The 17,132-nt window shown below is 38.1% G+C and overlaps 2 protein-coding genes across 2 annotated transcripts; both read right to left on the bottom strand.

Moving 5' to 3' along the window:
• Positions 1 to 1,422: 1,422 nt before the first annotated feature.
• On the bottom strand, positions 1,423 to 5,538 carry LOC123682528. Its single transcript, XM_045621174.1, has 3 exons — positions 5,015 to 5,538; positions 4,314 to 4,558; positions 1,423 to 1,994 (listed from the first exon to the last, which is right to left on the bottom strand). Exons 1-3 carry the CDS (start codon positions 5,434 to 5,436, stop codon positions 1,561 to 1,563), a joined length of 1,101 nt encoding a protein of 366 aa, XP_045477130.1. The 5' UTR covers positions 5,437 to 5,538; the 3' UTR covers positions 1,423 to 1,560.
• Positions 5,539 to 7,739: 2,201 nt separating this feature from the next.
• On the bottom strand, positions 7,740 to 16,897 carry LOC123682529 (coiled-coil domain-containing protein 42 like-2-like). The gene is made up of 3 exons (XM_045621175.1): positions 16,462 to 16,897; positions 13,802 to 14,169; positions 7,740 to 8,276 (listed from the first exon to the last, which is right to left on the bottom strand). Exons 1-3 carry the CDS (start codon positions 16,758 to 16,760, stop codon positions 7,849 to 7,851), a joined length of 1,095 nt encoding a protein of 364 aa, XP_045477131.1. The 5' UTR covers positions 16,761 to 16,897; the 3' UTR covers positions 7,740 to 7,848.
• Between the last annotated feature and the right edge of the window lie 235 nt (positions 16,898 to 17,132).

Below are 17,132 nucleotides of genomic sequence, written 5' to 3' on the forward strand. Positions count from 1 at the left end.
AGTTGCACCATTTACCTAAACATTGATTAAAATTTAAACATTGATAAATTTCTGATTTCTCTTGAGAAATCATAGAGTAATCAACGTTTAAATTTTAATCAATGTTTAGGCACATGGTAATAGTAAAGTAATAGTAAAGTTTATTCAACATCAAAATTTACATGTTATGTCAAATTATTCATATTATAACAAACTCGAACTTAAATATTCTTCTATGCTATGAAACAAACCGTTAATTAAAAACTCTTTGATGGTTCCATCAAATTTATTCATTGGCAGGGTTTTCATTCTTGATGGGAGGGAATTGTAGAATTTCACCCCCAGTAGTCAAAAAATTGTTGTGTCCGGGCTAAGCGATGTAGTGGTGTTATCAACTGATGTTTTCTTCTCGTATCATGCTCATGCTGATCTTGATTTGAATTCATCGACTTCTTGTGTTGGTGTATATACTTCAAATATTCCCTGATAAATATTGAAGTTACTGTAAGTATTTTTTCTTCTTTGAATGAATTTCTGCAGCTCTCTCTCTCCTACCCAGTCCCTTTGATGCTCTTATAGCCTTATTTTGTTGTTTGAAGACTTCTCTTGATGACTGACCCCACAGAAGAATTCCATATTTGAGATGACTGTGTACACAAGCATAATAATATATGCAGTCTTAGCTGTTTGATGCAACTGGCCCATAGAGTTATAAACATAGAATTACTCTGAGGTTCAATTTCAGTGCATTTTCGGCACTTCCATAGGTTTAAAACCAAAATCAACGAGTTGATCGGTCAATTAAAGTTTTATGAAGTCGGTGTGTTTATCGATTCAAAACTTTTAAATATTATAGCTACCAAGCTTTCACACGAAAATGTTAAAAAATCAAAGTTTCCATACGATTTTAGCTTCTATCAGAGACAACAATTGTTGTCTCTACTTCTACCATAAAGAGTTATATGACTTTGGAAGAACTGCTTTTCTTACTAGGTTTCTATTATTTCTCCACAATTCTTTCAATTTCAAAAGTCCTCTAAACATGTACCCTTGTTTTCGAGCACAGGGTGATGAAGTTTGACTTTTTTTTCTATAACCTTCCCTTCATAATATATTTAACTTTAGATTAGCAAAGATATTCCAATTTAAAGTTTTCATCATGCATCGACCCATTTTTGACGACAACGTCAAGTAAAAATGGTCTTGGTCGAAACGCTAGTCCCAAAAAGTGACTAGCCAAAATCTCCAAGAGCTTGGTTGGGAGGTTATTATGCATCCATCTCATAGTCCGGACCTGGCACCAAGTGATTATCATCTGTTGACTGTCTCAATTTTTTGACAATAGGGATGAAGACTTCTATCATTCTAACTATGGTAATTAAAGCATTTTTCATGAGAAAATGATTGATTTCTTTTTACTACACCTTATACAAAAATCGAATGTAGCCTATAAAAATAATATATTCTTTATTGAACTTACACAAAACATTCCATACAATACGTCACTACAATAGACAATATTTTTTTCCTATACCTACTCTGAACTACATCTAGAGAGATCTAAAAGGTAGAAAGTTGTAACTACTTGAAATGGCTGGTAATCTTTTTCACACTGATTGTTGATTCTTGCGGTTTCATAGATGCCTTCTTCTTCCACATGAACAAGGATTGAACAAGTGTCGGTCTCCAGAATTGAGAGTGCCTCGCACTTCTCAGTGCCGATTTATGCGCTTGCAAGGCAGGAGACTTTATTATTTCCTCCCAAGCAGCAAGCGTACTCTTTATGGTGTCTATTTTCGGCTCAACTTCACTGAGAACCAGATCTGAGAGTGGTAATCCTCTTCTTTCGCATATGTAATCATAGATGGCCTCGATCATGTATTCGCATGATGTTATTTGCCCAAGGATCTCGTTGGTTTTGTTCATGATCGTTATTAGGAGGGTTTCCAAGGCCACGTTTTTGCGGAAAGTTTCGTCGAATCTACAAGAGAGGTCGTTGAGTTCGTTTCTTAAACCTGCAAATTCGAAAGAAGAATCAACTAATGGAACTGAATTGGAGTCAGGAATTTCTTGACATTCATCCAAAGACAGTTTGAATCTGCTGGATTTCAAAGTTATAGAAAGAGAGAATTTATTAGTGCCAATGCTATCCAAATCACTTACAGAAGTCAAAGTATATAAAGGAGATTTTTTTTCGAGGTATATAACTTTAAGTTGGCATTACTGTTCAAGATGGTGACCGATTTAACAGTTGTCAAGTGATTTATTCTCAGTTTGGTTTGTCAATTCATAATGAATAGACTCACGCCTGAACAACGCTCGCAAATAGTGCAATTTCATTTCGAAAATGATGGATCCAGGCCCCACTTTTGGGGGGGGAACTTTCAGATTCTCAAAATACTGAAAATGCTTCCGCCATTTTGGGACGTCATTTTTTTGCCGTTCATTAATATGGGTTTGCACAAAATGTATTGAAGGTAAAATTTTTTCTGATCTTGTAATTATTTTAGCCTTAGTATGTCAAATTCTAGGAGGGCCGGCAAAATTTAAGAGGTGCCCGGGCCATTTGGGGGGGGGGGGGGGTGGACGTTCCCCCAGTTCCCTCATCTGGATCCGCGCCTGGATGGTTCTGTGCGGAATACGTATCGCGCACTACGTCCATTTTATCGTCGACAAAATCGTCCATCAGAGCAGTTAATTCGATTAATCATGGAACGTTTTCGCACCACGTTTTCTCTTATTGATCACTCGCATCCCCAGAGGCGCCGTACGGTGCGTACAGAAGAAGCTATTGCTGCTGTAAAGCGTAGCATTGAGGAAGACCCAAATGAGTCTATCCGCCATCGAGCACAGGAATTGGATCTGTGTCCATCCACTTTATGGAAGATTTTGCGGAAGGATCTTGGTTTGCGTGCTTACAAAATCTAACTCGTGCAAGAATTGAAGCTAAATGATCATCAAGTAAGGCGTAGATTCGTAGAATGGGCCCAAAATGAGATTGCCGTTGTTCCCGATTTTCATGAGCGAATTTTGTTTAGCGATGAAGCGCACTTCTGGTTGAATGGCTACGTCAACAAACAAAACTGCCGCATTTGGATTGAAGCTCATCCTCAAATGTATGTCGAAACACCGTTACATCTAGAAAAACTGACTGTTTGGTGCGCTTTATGGACTGGTGGAATCATTGGTCCGTACTTCTTAAAAAACGATGATGGCCAGAACGTTACAGTCAATGTTGATCGGTATAGAGCCATGATTACTAACTTTTTCATTCCTGAATTGAACGACCATGATGTCCAGGAGCTGTGGTTCCAACAAGACGGCGTAACATGTCACACAGCTTGTGCCACAATCGATTTATTGAAAGACACGTTTGTTGACCGCCTAATTTCACGTTTTGGACCTGTGAATTGGCCTCCAAGATCTTGTGATTTAACACTGCTAGACTACTTTCTGTGGAGGTAAAGTCATTGGTCTATGCGGATAAGCCACAAACCCTTGACCATTTGGAAGACAACATTCGCCGTGTTATTGCCGATATACTGCCACAAATGTTGGAAAAAGTCATCGAAAATTGGACGTCCAGATTGGACTACATCCGAGCCAGCCGTGGCGGTCATATGCCAGAAATCATATTTAAAATGTAATGCCACAAGATTATCTTGCGGATAAATACATTTCATGTCAATCGAATAATCCATCGTTGTTTTATTGCAATTTAAAGTTCTATATCTCTAAAAAAACACCCTTTAGTTTTTCCGGCAAAACAAAGACATAATGTATAAATACAATGATAAATATATCAATATAATACAATGACAAATATGTCACACACGGAGCAAGAACAATTTGAAAATAGAATAGTTCAATTGCAACATCTTGAAGTCGCAGAGTTCATTCAATGAATAAAAAGCATTATTCAACAAAATTGCCTTCAACCTTGCTTTCAATTCAACCCCTGAAAATCTTCTTATCCAACCGGGCAACCTTTTAAAAAGAGAAGCTGAGCAGTAGTCTGATCTCTGCTGTGATCTCCACAGTCTGATATAGTCTTTTCTTTTTAGACACGAATTGTGTGTTGTAATCATGAATATCAGATTGTAGGCGATATTCTTCAATATTGTTATGAACATATTATAAATTTTTAAGAATGAAAATAGAAGAATAGAGACAGAATACGATAACACCCTCAAAGCAAAAATATTCCTGCTGAGGCTGGACATCAGTTCCTCCACATGAGTCATCCAAGTGAGCGTAGAATCAAAACTCACACCAAGAAACCTTATCGAGTGCACTACAAGTATAATACTTAAAAATGTGAAATGATGATTTACCTATCAATACCACGTTACTGGAGTCAATCATATCCTTCATATCTTGGTGTACTATTATAACTTGTGTCGATTCCTGTACTTGTTCTATAACTCTTTTTTCCTTGACACTAATTAATATTTCGTATCTTTTCAAGAGTTCGTAGATGGTTTTGTAAGGGGATTCGTTACTTTCAACCGCATTCGTCATGAACACATCATAAATATCGTGTTTTTCAATTTGAGTCTTGAATTTCAACATTATTGACCTGTAATAGAGTAGGGAGTCGATTACTAAAATCGTTGAAAAGTTAAATTTGTGCAGTAAAACTATCTGCGCGAAAATTCGAAGTACACGTTTTTTAGTTTTTAGTGTTGTTTCCGAATATTGAAACAGATTTTCAAAATTCCGATGTACAGGGTGTTGTTTCGAGGATTCAAACGAATCATAATTTTTTGTTTACCCGGACCTGGATTTCAAGGCGGTTATTGCATGATACGTTTGGGCTCTCAATTAGGAACATATTGCCAAATATGAAGAAAATATACCGGTTGGTTCGTTTGATATGGCCTCAGAAAGAAACGGGCAAAATTAATAAAACACCCTGTATCTCGGCTACGAAAACAGTAAGACCCAATAAATGGGGTATCTCCAGAACCGCCTTGGTGCACCTATGCACCTGTGAAGTATTTCCGTTTCCCAATGAAACACCCAGTATACCTACCTTGTTTCATCAATCTCCTTCTTGATCTCATCTATGCTAGCTTGTCGAACTTGGATCTGCTGTTCAATCAGCTTCAACCTAGTGGTGGCTCTGGTCCTCTTCTCCAAATTATTCCTAACGAATTTGCTGTGAGATATAACCATTTCACGAAATCGATTCTCGCTTGAAACAAGCTTGTCCCAATCTCCTTTCAGTTTTTTAAAGAGCACTTGACAATTCAATCGTTTCTGAGCTAGAGCTTCGTCAGACTTTATCAGCCGGTTTTTAGAATGCAGGTAGGATAGAGAAGAGTCTCTTCTAGCAATATCTATCGGAAGAGGTACTGAAGGTAAAGTTGTTAAAGTGCATTGAAGGTTTTTTGGACTGAGCTTCTTCAGGGGTATATTAGGTAACTTCCAATTGGGATTAGAAAGTGTTCCCATAAGTATATCCTCAAAAAATAATGAAAAAATTACAAAAAATAGCACACAACTAGTCTTGAAAAAAAACTTTCTGTCACTATTGACATAAAAGAATGTTGAACCGGTATCTTGAATGCATCGCTATGAAGCCATAGATAAATGCAAATGTAGGGCCCTAATATATGTATGAAGCATTTATGATGATCATAAATCTATGGAATGGAATTCATAGAAGTATCTACAGAATTAAGTGAGGTACCCAGATATTGGGTAAATAGTAACCTGAGACGGTCTAAGGTAATATTTGTTTCCTTGAGAGTTAGACAGCCTTTTCCAACCAACATTATGAAAATCGGAAAATATTGTACAGCCATCTTATCAGAAATTTTGATTGGGATTCAAATAAAATCTTTTAATTTTGTATGTTTTATATTCTAAATCTGCATTCTAGTAAGATTGAAACTTGAATTAAGATGATATTGGAGTGCCGAAGGAAACTCAATGAAATAGGGTTGGAATTAAAGCAAATAAAGATGCCAACACTCTTCCCAGAAAGGGAGCACAAACTTTGTTTATTGGCTCAGAACCATTCTGTACTATAGTTTGATGTACCGAAAAAAAAGGGTTTCAGGAGAAGAAAAAACCGAAAGAGAAACACTGTGGTGGAATCCTCCTGGGTTGAATCATTCCAAGGAGTTTCTTCGAACCTTTGTCAATATTCTGTGAATTTCCTGTTCTGCTGAACAGAATGCGTTCAGCAGAACAGAAAATTCACAGAATTTTAGTTTCCGCCACGAAGCGTTTGCTACAGAGCGGTCGCCATCTTTGGTAGTGAATTTATTTTATGCTACTTTTTGGTAACATGTTGAGTAACTAACAAGTGACAGTGGTATTGGGATGAAATTCAACTTTCAAATATAGCAATAATGGAAACTGGAATATATACATTAAGTAACATTCTGAAATGTTACTTTGAATGAATTTCCCATATACCGATTGAAGAATTGTATTTTCATAAAAATTTTCTTTTTTTTTTTGGAATAGCTTCTCTATTTTAACATTCCAAATTAGGCAAGAGTTCGGCCGAAATAAAACAGTAATAATACCGAAAGCAAATTTGGAAATAAAAATCGATATTATAATAGAAAATTCATCTAAATCATAATAAAGGGTGTTTTTTTAGAGCTATAGAACTTTAAATTGCAATAAAACAACGATGGATTATCCGATTGACATGAATTTTATTTATCCGCAAGATAATACTGTGGCATTACATTTTAAATATGATTTCTGGTATATGACCGCCACGGCTGGCTCGGATATAGTCCAATCTGGACGTCCAATTTTCGATGACTTTTTCCAACATTTGTGGCCGTATATCGGCAATAACACGGCGAATGTTGTCTTCCAAATGGTCAAGGGTTTGTGGCTTAGCCGCATAGACCAATCTTTACATAGCCCCACAGAAAGTAGTCTAGCGGTGTTAAATCACAAGATCTTGGAGGCCAATTCACAGGTCCAAAACGTGAAATTAGGCGGTCACCAAACGTGTCTTTCAATAAATCGATTGTGGCACGAGCTGTGTGACATGTTGCGCCATTTTGTTGGAACCACAGCTCCTGGACATCATGGTTGTTCAATTCAGGAATGAAAAAGTTAGTAATCATGGCTCTATACCGATCACCATTGACTGTTACGTTCTGGCCATCATCGTTTTTGAAGAAGTACGGACCAATGATTCCACCAGCCCATAAAGCGCACCAAACAGTCAGTTGTTCTGGATGTAACGGTGTTTCGACATACACTTGGGGATTAGCTTCACTCCAAATGCGGCAGTTTTGTTTGTTGACGTAGCCATTCAACCAGAAGTGCGCTTCATCGCTAAACAAAATAAAATGGACGTAGTGCGCGATACGTATTCCTCACAGAACCATTATTTTCGAAATTAATTGCACTATTTGCAAGCGTTGTTCAGGCGTGAGTCTATTCATGATGAATTGAGAAACCAAACTGAGAATAAATCACTTAACAGCTGTTAAATCGGTCGCCATCTTGAACAGTAATGCCAACTTAAAGTTATATACCTCGAAAAAAACACCCGTTATAACCTCTAAGAAGGACTCACAGAACATATTGCTGTGCAGAAAAGGAGCAACCAGGCCAGCAGAGGATACTAATATTACCAAACTGATACCTATCAGTAGCGGAGCTACTTCCGCTACCGATCTTTCTGCTGAAAGCGCCCAATGTGAAAATTTATCTGAGATCAAAGTTATTTCCTCAAAACGTATAGTGAGAGAGAATAATCATAATAATACACTATCTCCACGCGAAAGAAAAATATTTATTAATTAAACTTACAAAAAAAAACACTTCTAACTCTACATCATGACGATTTACATTGGCTTTTTCTCAGGACCTCGATGACATATTCTACTTAAAAGAACTGACAGTCTTCTTCAAGCCTATATCTGAAACCGAGTGCCGCAATCCTGTCTTCTTCTTCCACATAAATACATTCTGAACCACTGAAGGCTTCCAAAATTGCGATTTCCTCAGAGTTTTCTTCCTGTGTCTAGTCAATTCAGAGGAATTCAATACTTTTTCCCAAGCACTGAGCGTACTTTTCAAGACGTCTATTCTGGGCTTGACGTTCTTGAGCTCGTAATCCATTTGAGGAATCTTCCTTCTATGGCATATGTAGCGATAGATGGCATCGATCATGTATTGAACAGAGGATACTTCAATGTTGAGCTCGTTGGTTCTGTTGACGATATTTGTGATGAGGGTTTCGGTGGCAAGATTTTTTCTGCATGTGCTGTCGAATGCGACACGGAGATTGTTCAGCTCGTTTCTCAAGCCTGTGAAAATATGAGAAATAAGTAAGTAAGTGCATTCAGCCAGATTTTTTTTTTTATGTTCTGGTTCCCACGAAAGGTGATATCCTGTAATGTTCAGAGAACATCGTGAGAACCTGGGGAAAAAAGGTAGGAATTGGTGTTCTTTTTGAATTTATGAAGGTTATATGCTTCGGGAACACCTCCCTAGGCAATGTGTTCCAGAGCCTTGCTGTTTGTTGGATGAACGAGTCTTTGAAGAGAGATGTTCTGCAGGTCTCCAACGCGACCACAAAGGGGTGTGAAGACTGAACTTGACGGGTTAACCTCGAAGAGATTGCCGAAAAAGGAACGATTGTTGATATTTCATAATAGAATAGAATAGAATAGCATTTATTGGTGATATTGCATAACAATATAGTTGCTTTCACAAGTCATAAACAATTAATAGGTGAGATGAAAACATTCAAAATATATATGAAGAGTACAAGAGCAGCCAAAAGTCATCAAATAAATAAATGATATGAATACAGTCAATAAACAATATATCCACACAAAAATACACTATAAAATACTATACATATACAATAGTATAATAAATAATAATAATAGATAAAAAATTATAAATAATAGATAAAATTTGCATTTCATAGGAGCCGGAAAACCTTAAAATTTACATTTAAAAATCTCTTCCACCGAATAGAACACATTCACTAATTCCTCCTTCATTTTATTCTTAAAATGTTTAAATGTTAAGTTCTTGAAAGAGGAGGGTAAAACATTATACATTGATGTTGCGCAGAAGGCGGGAGAGTTCTGGGATCTACTTAGTCTTAGAAAATCCTTTCTAATGTGATCTTTGTTCCTAGTATTGTAATTATGTACATCAGATTGTAGATGAAAGGAGTTTTTATTTTTGTGTACATATATTAAATTTTCTAGAATGAAAATACTAGGGAACGTTAGAAGTTTGAGATCTTTAAACGTTTGCTTGCAGCAATCTCTGTAGCCCAGACCCCCCAAAACTCTAACTGCTCGCCTCTGCAATCTGAACACTTTCTCCCTCTGAGCACAGTTGCCCCATATTAATACTCCATATTTCAGCCTTGATTCTATCATTGCGAAATATACAGATCGGAGTACACATCGGGACAATGAGAATGAGAGACATCTAAGAGCAAATATATTCCTACTCAATGTAGACGACAGGTCATCAACGTGAGCACCCCAGGTGAGGGAAGCATCAAGTCGCAGCCCTAGGAATTTCACCGAGTGAACTGAGTTGAGATGCTCACCCGTATTTCTCAGACTCAATATCATATTCTGAGCATCGCCCATGAAAATATCTATAAAATAGAGACAGATCGCTAACTTTTCTACGGTGTTCCAAAGTAGTGAGCGAGTTTGTAAGCGAGGCATCACCGACGAGACGAATTGCCCTTTTTTGGACAGAATCCAGCAGTTTTAGAATATGCTTAGGAGCCGCACTCCAAACATGGGAACAGTATTCCAGGACAGGTCGGATCTGTGCCTTATAAATCATAAGTAGCTGACTGGAAGAGAAATAGCTCCTAGCTCGAAACAGAAAACCAAGTTTTTGGGATGCACTTTTGGCAATTGATCTCACGTGATCTTCCCAAGAGAGGTTATTGCTGATAGTAATACCAAGCATCGAGATGGATGACTTCAAAGGCACAGTTACTCCTGACAAGCTTATGTTGGGCATACTGAGATCGGCCTTTCTAGAGAAAAGACATGCTTGTGTTTTGTCTGCATTGAAATCCACCAAGTTATTGGATCCCCATTCAAGAATTATTGCCAAGTCCATACTTATGTTATTAACATTTCCTCATCGTTCGTTACTGATTTGGCGGGCTGGTATTGGAGCCCTGGAAGAGAAGGCGGTATGGAGGGTACTATCATACGCAAAACTGTGTACTGGACATGAAGTAGCTCCCAACAGATCATTGATGTGAAGTAGATATGATGAATATTAATACAATTTGACATAAAGGGGTTTCCAATAGGAGGCTTCAATTTGAATAGCCCGCTATCTGGTAGCTGTCACTTTTGAAGCTGTAATATTTTGACATTTGGCAATACTAAAAATGGAACGAAAACACATTTCTGAAACGCAATGAAAGTGTTTAAATTTTTCAGTTCGCTAAACTAAAGCAATACTGGGTCGTCGTGAAGCCCCTTTTCAACCGTCAGTAGTGAAACTGGAAGAAAAATTCGAGCTGTTGGGACAAGTTAGTGATGGGAAGAATCGAAACCGTGTGCGTCGCTCAAGAACAACTAAGAATATTGGAATATTGCTACAGTAGGCTATAGTGTTGACGAACATTTTCAGGACTTCTCTAAATCAACATCTTATTTGTTGAAGCTTTCAGTTCGGTGAGTATTTCATTGAATTATTATCGCCTGAGGAATAACACAAATCTTTCCAGTATGTGGGTCTACAGAACAATGCAGTAATTTTAAGAGCGTTAATAGTGTTGGAATCTCTCGAAACAAACAGGTAGCACAAAAAGGAGAGATCTTAAATTAGGAATTAAACTAAATAAATACACTATTAAAAATTGCAACAAAGTCCTTGCTTGATTGAAAAATTCTACAAAGGGTATTATCAAATTATAATTTTGGATTTTATCAAGAAATGGCAACGTTTTTCAAAAATAACATATATACATTTAATGTAAATATATAACTAATTTGAAATGTCCTGCAACTCTCAATAGATACAATGATTTTGAGGGTTGCCTCATATACCCACAACGTCCAAAGTAATAAAATAGGTATCGCGTAATATTAAAGAACAGGTTCGCGCATTCGTTCATAGATGACCCCACTAACAAAATATTTAGGATTAATATTTTCTTTTCAGCGTTCATCGCATTCACCAATACTGAAACTTTCAAATATGGAAATAATTTCTTCTTTACTTTGGATTGGAACAATATGATTCTGATTCAGTGATATCTTATTCATAAAACTGCGAACATTAAAGAAATATTGAGATTATAATAAGTTCTTTGCAGTGTCATTTTTGATTAATTTAATAGAAAAACAATATTTGGCTTCACAACAATCTGTTTAATTTTAAAATTCTATATGGTTTTCCAATGAGACGTTTCATTTTGAATTGCGTGCTAACTGAGTAGCAGTCACCTTTTCACATTGTAAGTCACTAGGTACTAAGAATAAAGGATATATTCCCCACTGATTTCACTACAAAAATTGTGAGTCGTAGTTCGCAAAACTAAAGCACCTTCTCTAGGCCGGACATATTGAAACCGGTGCAAAATTCGAGCTGTTGGGATAGTTACTGATGTGAAGAATCGAAACTGTGTGCGTCGCTCAAAAACAGTGTGAATATTTTTTCTGCTTCAGCCTGTTGTGTTGGCGGAAACCCAGGTTTGTTGATTCCTTGTCGATCTTTGGAATCAGGCATTCCACAAATTATATTACACTGTATTTTGCATATTTTGCGTCTCAAGGCTTTTTAAGTTCGGTCAGCACAAGAATTCAAGTCCTTCAATCACCAGAAACGTCCTTCGCTGGTTGGGTACTTGAATTGCATCAAATTGGATTTTCACCGAAAAATTATCTTCAGTTATAAGGTTCATTATCACCTCGAAGGCTACTTTAATAAACAGAATTGTTGCATCTGGGGCTCGGAAAATTCAAGAATGATTGTTGGAATGCCTCTCTATCATCAACGTCTCACTGTTTGGTGTAATTTTTGGACTGGTGGTGCGATTGGCCTTCACTTATTCGAAAATGAAACTGGTGTAACTGTTACGGTGAATGGATTGCGTTACCGAGCTAAGATTAATGCTTTTTAATGCCGCAATCGGAGAATATCGATGTGAACGACGCTCATTTTCAACAAGACGGCGCTACCTGCCTCACAAGCAACAACATATCCCATTTTGAAAGAAAAGTTTTCTGGTCTTGTTATTTCTCGAAGAGGTGATCACAACTGCCCACCGAGATCTTGTAATTTAAAATTTAGCATTTATCCTTGGGGTCGAGTGAAAAATAAAGAATATGCCAATGCTCCACAATCGAATGAATACCCTTAAGATAGAATTTGTGAAATTATCGCAAATGTGTGAATTCGTCATGGAAAATGTTATGAAAAGGATATGGTGCTGAAACCATAGACGTGGCGGCCATCTGCCTGATGTCGTTTTTCATCGTTGAAGGCCTTTTTACAATGAAATTAACATCCATCGATTTTTCTCAAAACACCTTGGGTTTTGTTCAAATCAAAATTGAACCTATTTTTGGAAAATTCCTTAAAAATTTCGGGAAATGAATTAAATTTGATATTTGTTCAACTTCCTTCTGGTATATTCAGGAAGCAGATCATCAACTCACCAATCAATGCCTCCCTTACACCTACGTGTGAGGAAATGTAGCCTGCTCGAAGCAATAAGAATTTCCCTTAATGGAAAGCTCCTTTCTGGAAACTGGATTGGACATAAGAGGATACTGATTCAATTAGATTCAAACCTCCTCGCAAAACCATCGCCAACCACCTACGATTTGGAAACGTTCTTTGAAACGGTTATAAATGACCGTCCTAGTTAAATAAGTCTCGTAAATCGTCTGGATAAAAAGTCATCCATATGGTTCACAGATGGATCAAAAACAGAGAAGGGCACAGGCATTGGGATATATGGACCTAAACTGAGGATCTCTAAAGCCCTGGATCTCTAAAGCCCTGGGAAGTGAGCCCTCGATTCTACAGACCGAGATAATGGCTGCTGACTTGGGAGTGCCGTAACACCATAAAGCAACTGGCCAGAGGAAATAAGGTGACTCTACTATGGGTAACAGGGCACTGTGGGGTTGAAGGAAATGAAAGAGCTGATGAACTTGCAAAAAGTGCATCAAGGTTAATACCTGCTGGACCTGAGCCTTTCTGTGTGATAGGAAAAGACCAATATAAAGCTGCGGTTCAGCTATGGGAGTTGAACAGCAGGACAATCCACTGGACTAACACTCCTAGACTTGTTCAGGCAAAGAAAGATTTCACCTACCTACGCCAAAAAGCTCCTGAAGCTGTCGCGAGCCGAGCTTCGGGTGATGGTGGGACTGCTGACGGGGCACTGTCGGTACAAACATCATTTGTACCGTATGGGTAAGTCAGCAGACGAGATTGGCAGGCTCTGTGGATGGGAAGCAGAAACAGCCGAACACTTGATATGCAAGTGTCCGGAGCTGGCTGGCCTAAGAACCATTTACATGGGTAATCCGGTCCTGGATACCAGAGAGGTAACGGCCAAGGCCCCTAAGGAGGTTGTCAATTTTATTAACATCGTTGACGACCTCCCTGGGTTTCTATGAATGAGTAGGGTAGTGAGCAAAAGATCTGCATGGTCGCAGTTCCCGGAAGGCTTACCGAACCAAAACGACCCTAGTTCAAATAATAATAATTATTATAATGAGGAATTCCTTAAAAATTTCGGGAAATGAATTAAATTTGATATTTGTTCAACTTCCTTCTGGTATATTCAGGAAGCAGATCATCAACTCACCAATCAATGCTATGCCTTGCAATCTGAAAATCTCTAAATTATCATCGTGCAACAGTACAGTCGTGGCCATTTCGTCAGTCTGTCTCTTGACGCAGTGTTCCTTGACAGTCTGCAACGACTCGTACTTGGTGAGAAAATCCAAATCGTTCTTGAAGGGCGAGTCCGGATGATTCACCGCTGCGTTAAGGTAGTCCTCGTAGATACTGTGATTTCTTATTTCCAATCTCAACTTGTTCAGGACCGCATTGAAGAAATCGTACTTCTGATCCAGGGCCTTTATCTCTTTCTCACGTTTTCTGGTTTGCTCGTTGTCCGCTTGAATTTTAGCCAAAGCCCTCTCCCGCTTCTCTAGATTCCTCCTCAAGAACCTGTGGTAAATATATTTGATTAGAGGAGGGGCGAAAGGTTATCCGATCTCGCGAGCACCTTGACTTAAAGATCTGAGGTGCATCCATAGACAAAAGTGCATCCCTGCGCTTTCTACTGGTCAGGTTGTAGTGAGTTTTCACGCCACACTACTTCGGCCCCGGAGGATTTACGATGATGTGAGAGGGCGCACCTCGTCATTTGGCTCGGGAAAGATTCGCCAAAGTGGCGACCCCCGACGGGAGGGCGGAAAGCTGCAACATTGGAGCGCAGAGGCAACTCACTGCCCCGCTCAACGTCCCGGCTAGTGGCGTGTTCATCGGATACTAGCGCAGTAGAGCCGATGGCACGCTGAGCCTTGCCTTTCCGCCTTCACAACTCGCATGCGCTCTCTTCCCTCTAAGTACACCTGCGTACCTCCTCCGTCAACAGTACTGGTGGGGGAGTATGTAGTGACTCCGTCTGCTCACAAATGGCGCTATGGGTTTTCGCGCCACACTACTTCGGTCAACATCCGAAAAACAACAAGGATTCATGTCTAATATACCAACGGTGAGTGAAATATTCATAGTTCGTCAGATGGTAGGAAAGTCGATAGAGTTCAACAAACCCATGTTTGTCTGTTTTGTTCACTTCACCAAAGCCATTGTTAGGATACGACTAAGCGACGTAATTAGGAGTCTTGAGAAAAACAACATAGACTATAACTAACAAACTAGTAGCATTTTTAGTGGTCTTCTCGATGCCAAAAACAAAACAAAAATTGACAGTCGAGTTGTCAAAATATTTCATAAAATGATATTGTTTTCAATGGAACACCCTATATTTTTTCATGTATTTCGATTCGTAATAACATTCTCAACAAAAAAGCTCATTTGACTTTTTTTCGTAAAGGTGAAAATAAGACAGTTGTATCAATAGGAAACATTTATAACAAACTGATTTGATAAAACTATAAAATATCGAGTAAATTGTTAAAAACACCGCCTTCTTTTTGAACACATATTTGGGCCCTTCTATTGGCACTATTGATTCTCAAAATGAATGCGGCTAGTGGAATGGCTTTAAGATGGAAATTATAGTTGTAGATATTAGATGAGAACATCCATACATAAATTGGACTGTTAGGTACTGGGTTATGAAGTTCGAAGGACCATGAAATTTTCCACACTATTTATTGAAGTAGGTTTATATATACAATTACACAATGTATACTTTACAAGATTCGCTTAACTAGTTATCGAGAACTATGAATCAGTTCCACGCACTTATCCAATAACAATTTACCGACTTGGGTACTAACGAAGAGGACCGACTGAAGGGTCTTTTCTAACCACGTGGCGACAAGGCCAATATTTAACTAACTTGAAATGTGCAAGCTGAACACTGTGTCTCAAGGGATGAGAGCAACGACGAACTATACTAAACTGTAATTGACTTGTACTTACTAGACTGTGTGTTGAATATAACTGAACTGACTTGAACTCGAATTAATTGAAGTGAAGAGAGGTTCGATTTCTTACCCCATCTCGACCTTCTTGTCGAACCATCGAAAAGGGTTAAGAACATAGAAGTGCTACAGATAAAATGGACATAGTTAAATGATCATTATAGCCAGCCGTCATTATAAGGACGACTGCGCGCAGCGCATTCATAAAGTGCTCGGAATTATCTATAACTAACTTCAGGGGTGAATCTTTGGACAATGGCGGCGCTGAGTTCTACGAACCTTGATCAAAACTTAACAATAGTTTTGTATATTAATATCAAATAGCTTAGTGGTGTCAATTGAGTGGTGAGACATGATAATCACGGGTTTCAAGAGTTCACACCCCAGCGCATTTTTTTCTTTTTACTGTCTTATTTTGCTATTAGTCACAAAATATTGTCATTCGTATGAGTACAAAAAATGGTTGTTTCATGTTTCATGATGTTTATTCGCCAAAACAAATAAACTTTTTGTACTAGTGAAAGAAATAAATATTTCAAAATAAGTCGCTCATTTCCCACTTTAGGAAGAAAAGTGATATCAGATTTGTTGTTGAGAATGTTATTACGAATCGAAATGCATGAAGAAATATAGGGTGTTTCATTGAAAAAAATATCATTTTATGAAATATTATGATAACGCGACTGTCATTTTTTGTTTGTTTTCGGCATCGATAAGACCACTGAAAATGCTACTAGTTTGCCCATTTAACCGACATCGTATCATCAATAATAACGGAGTTAGCAATGGTGCCGACTTAATTCGAAACACCCTGTATAGTGTGATAACTATATATTTACCGTACCTGTTATGAGACATGATGGTGCGTTGAAAAGTCAATTCGTTGTGCTCCAGGAGTTTCCATTGAACTTCCAGCTTCTGCCGTAAGAGTTCGGCGTAGTGGTGTTTTCTTATCAGCTTTTCGGATAGTTCCTTCTTCCTCTGCTGTTCTATGAGGATGTCCAGCTCGGGAATCAGGCGGACGTTATCCTTCGGGATACTCAGGGAGTTCTCGCATTTTTTCACCGATGTGGTACCTTGAAGGGTTTTTTTCTCTGGTCTTATGGGCGGTAGCATAAACTTTGGCTCTATTGTTTTAGACATCACCGAATCGATTTTCTGTTCTCTTGTCGACTTTCACGAGAAAATATAGACGAAAATATATAATCAATACAAAAAAAATATCAGGAAAAAACGGAAAAATAAACCTGACACTGAGGCGTAGCTGTCATCATTGACGCAGTCAACATGTAAGTTTTACAGGAAAGTTTTGGTGTAGTTTTTATTTCTTCGATTCTGAAATTGTTTATTAGTACCTACTAAAATAAGCAGAAGAATTACAACAAAATCCTAGTAAATCGTTAAGGAATCTTCACAAGAAAACATACAAAATCAATTCACGAAACCAATGTTTTGCCATTAACTCTTCTATCCTCGTCACAACACACCGATATCAATGGTCTCTCTCTAACGCCC

The sequence above is a fragment of the Harmonia axyridis genome, chromosome 6, assembly GCF_914767665.1.
Source record: "Harmonia axyridis chromosome 6, icHarAxyr1.1, whole genome shotgun sequence".
NCBI classification, from domain to species: domain Eukaryota; kingdom Metazoa; phylum Arthropoda; class Insecta; order Coleoptera; family Coccinellidae; genus Harmonia; species Harmonia axyridis.

Excerpts from the sequence above, each read along its gene's own strand:
- LOC123682528 (XM_045621174.1), bottom strand. The coding sequence starts at position 5,436 with ATGGGAACACTTTCTAATCCCAATTGGAAGTTACCTAATATACCCCTG. Across the intron at positions 4,559-5,014 it reads AAGGAGATTGATGAAACAAG|GTCAATAATGTTGAAATTCA; the intron begins GTAGGTATACTG and ends ACTCTATTACAG. Across the intron at positions 1,995-4,313 it reads CAGTAACGTGGTATTGATAG|GTTTAAGAAACGAACTCAAC; the intron begins GTAAATCATCAT and ends TCGAATTTGCAG.
- LOC123682529 (XM_045621175.1), bottom strand. The coding sequence starts at position 16,760 with ATGTCTAAAACAATAGAGCCAAAGTTTATGCTACCGCCCATAAGACCA. Across the intron at positions 14,170-16,461 it reads ACCATCATGTCTCATAACAG|GTTCTTGAGGAGGAATCTAG; the intron begins GTACGGTAAATA and ends TATTTACCACAG. Across the intron at positions 8,277-13,801 it reads GCAAGGCATAGCATTGATTG|GCTTGAGAAACGAGCTGAAC; the intron begins GTGAGTTGATGA and ends ATATTTTCACAG.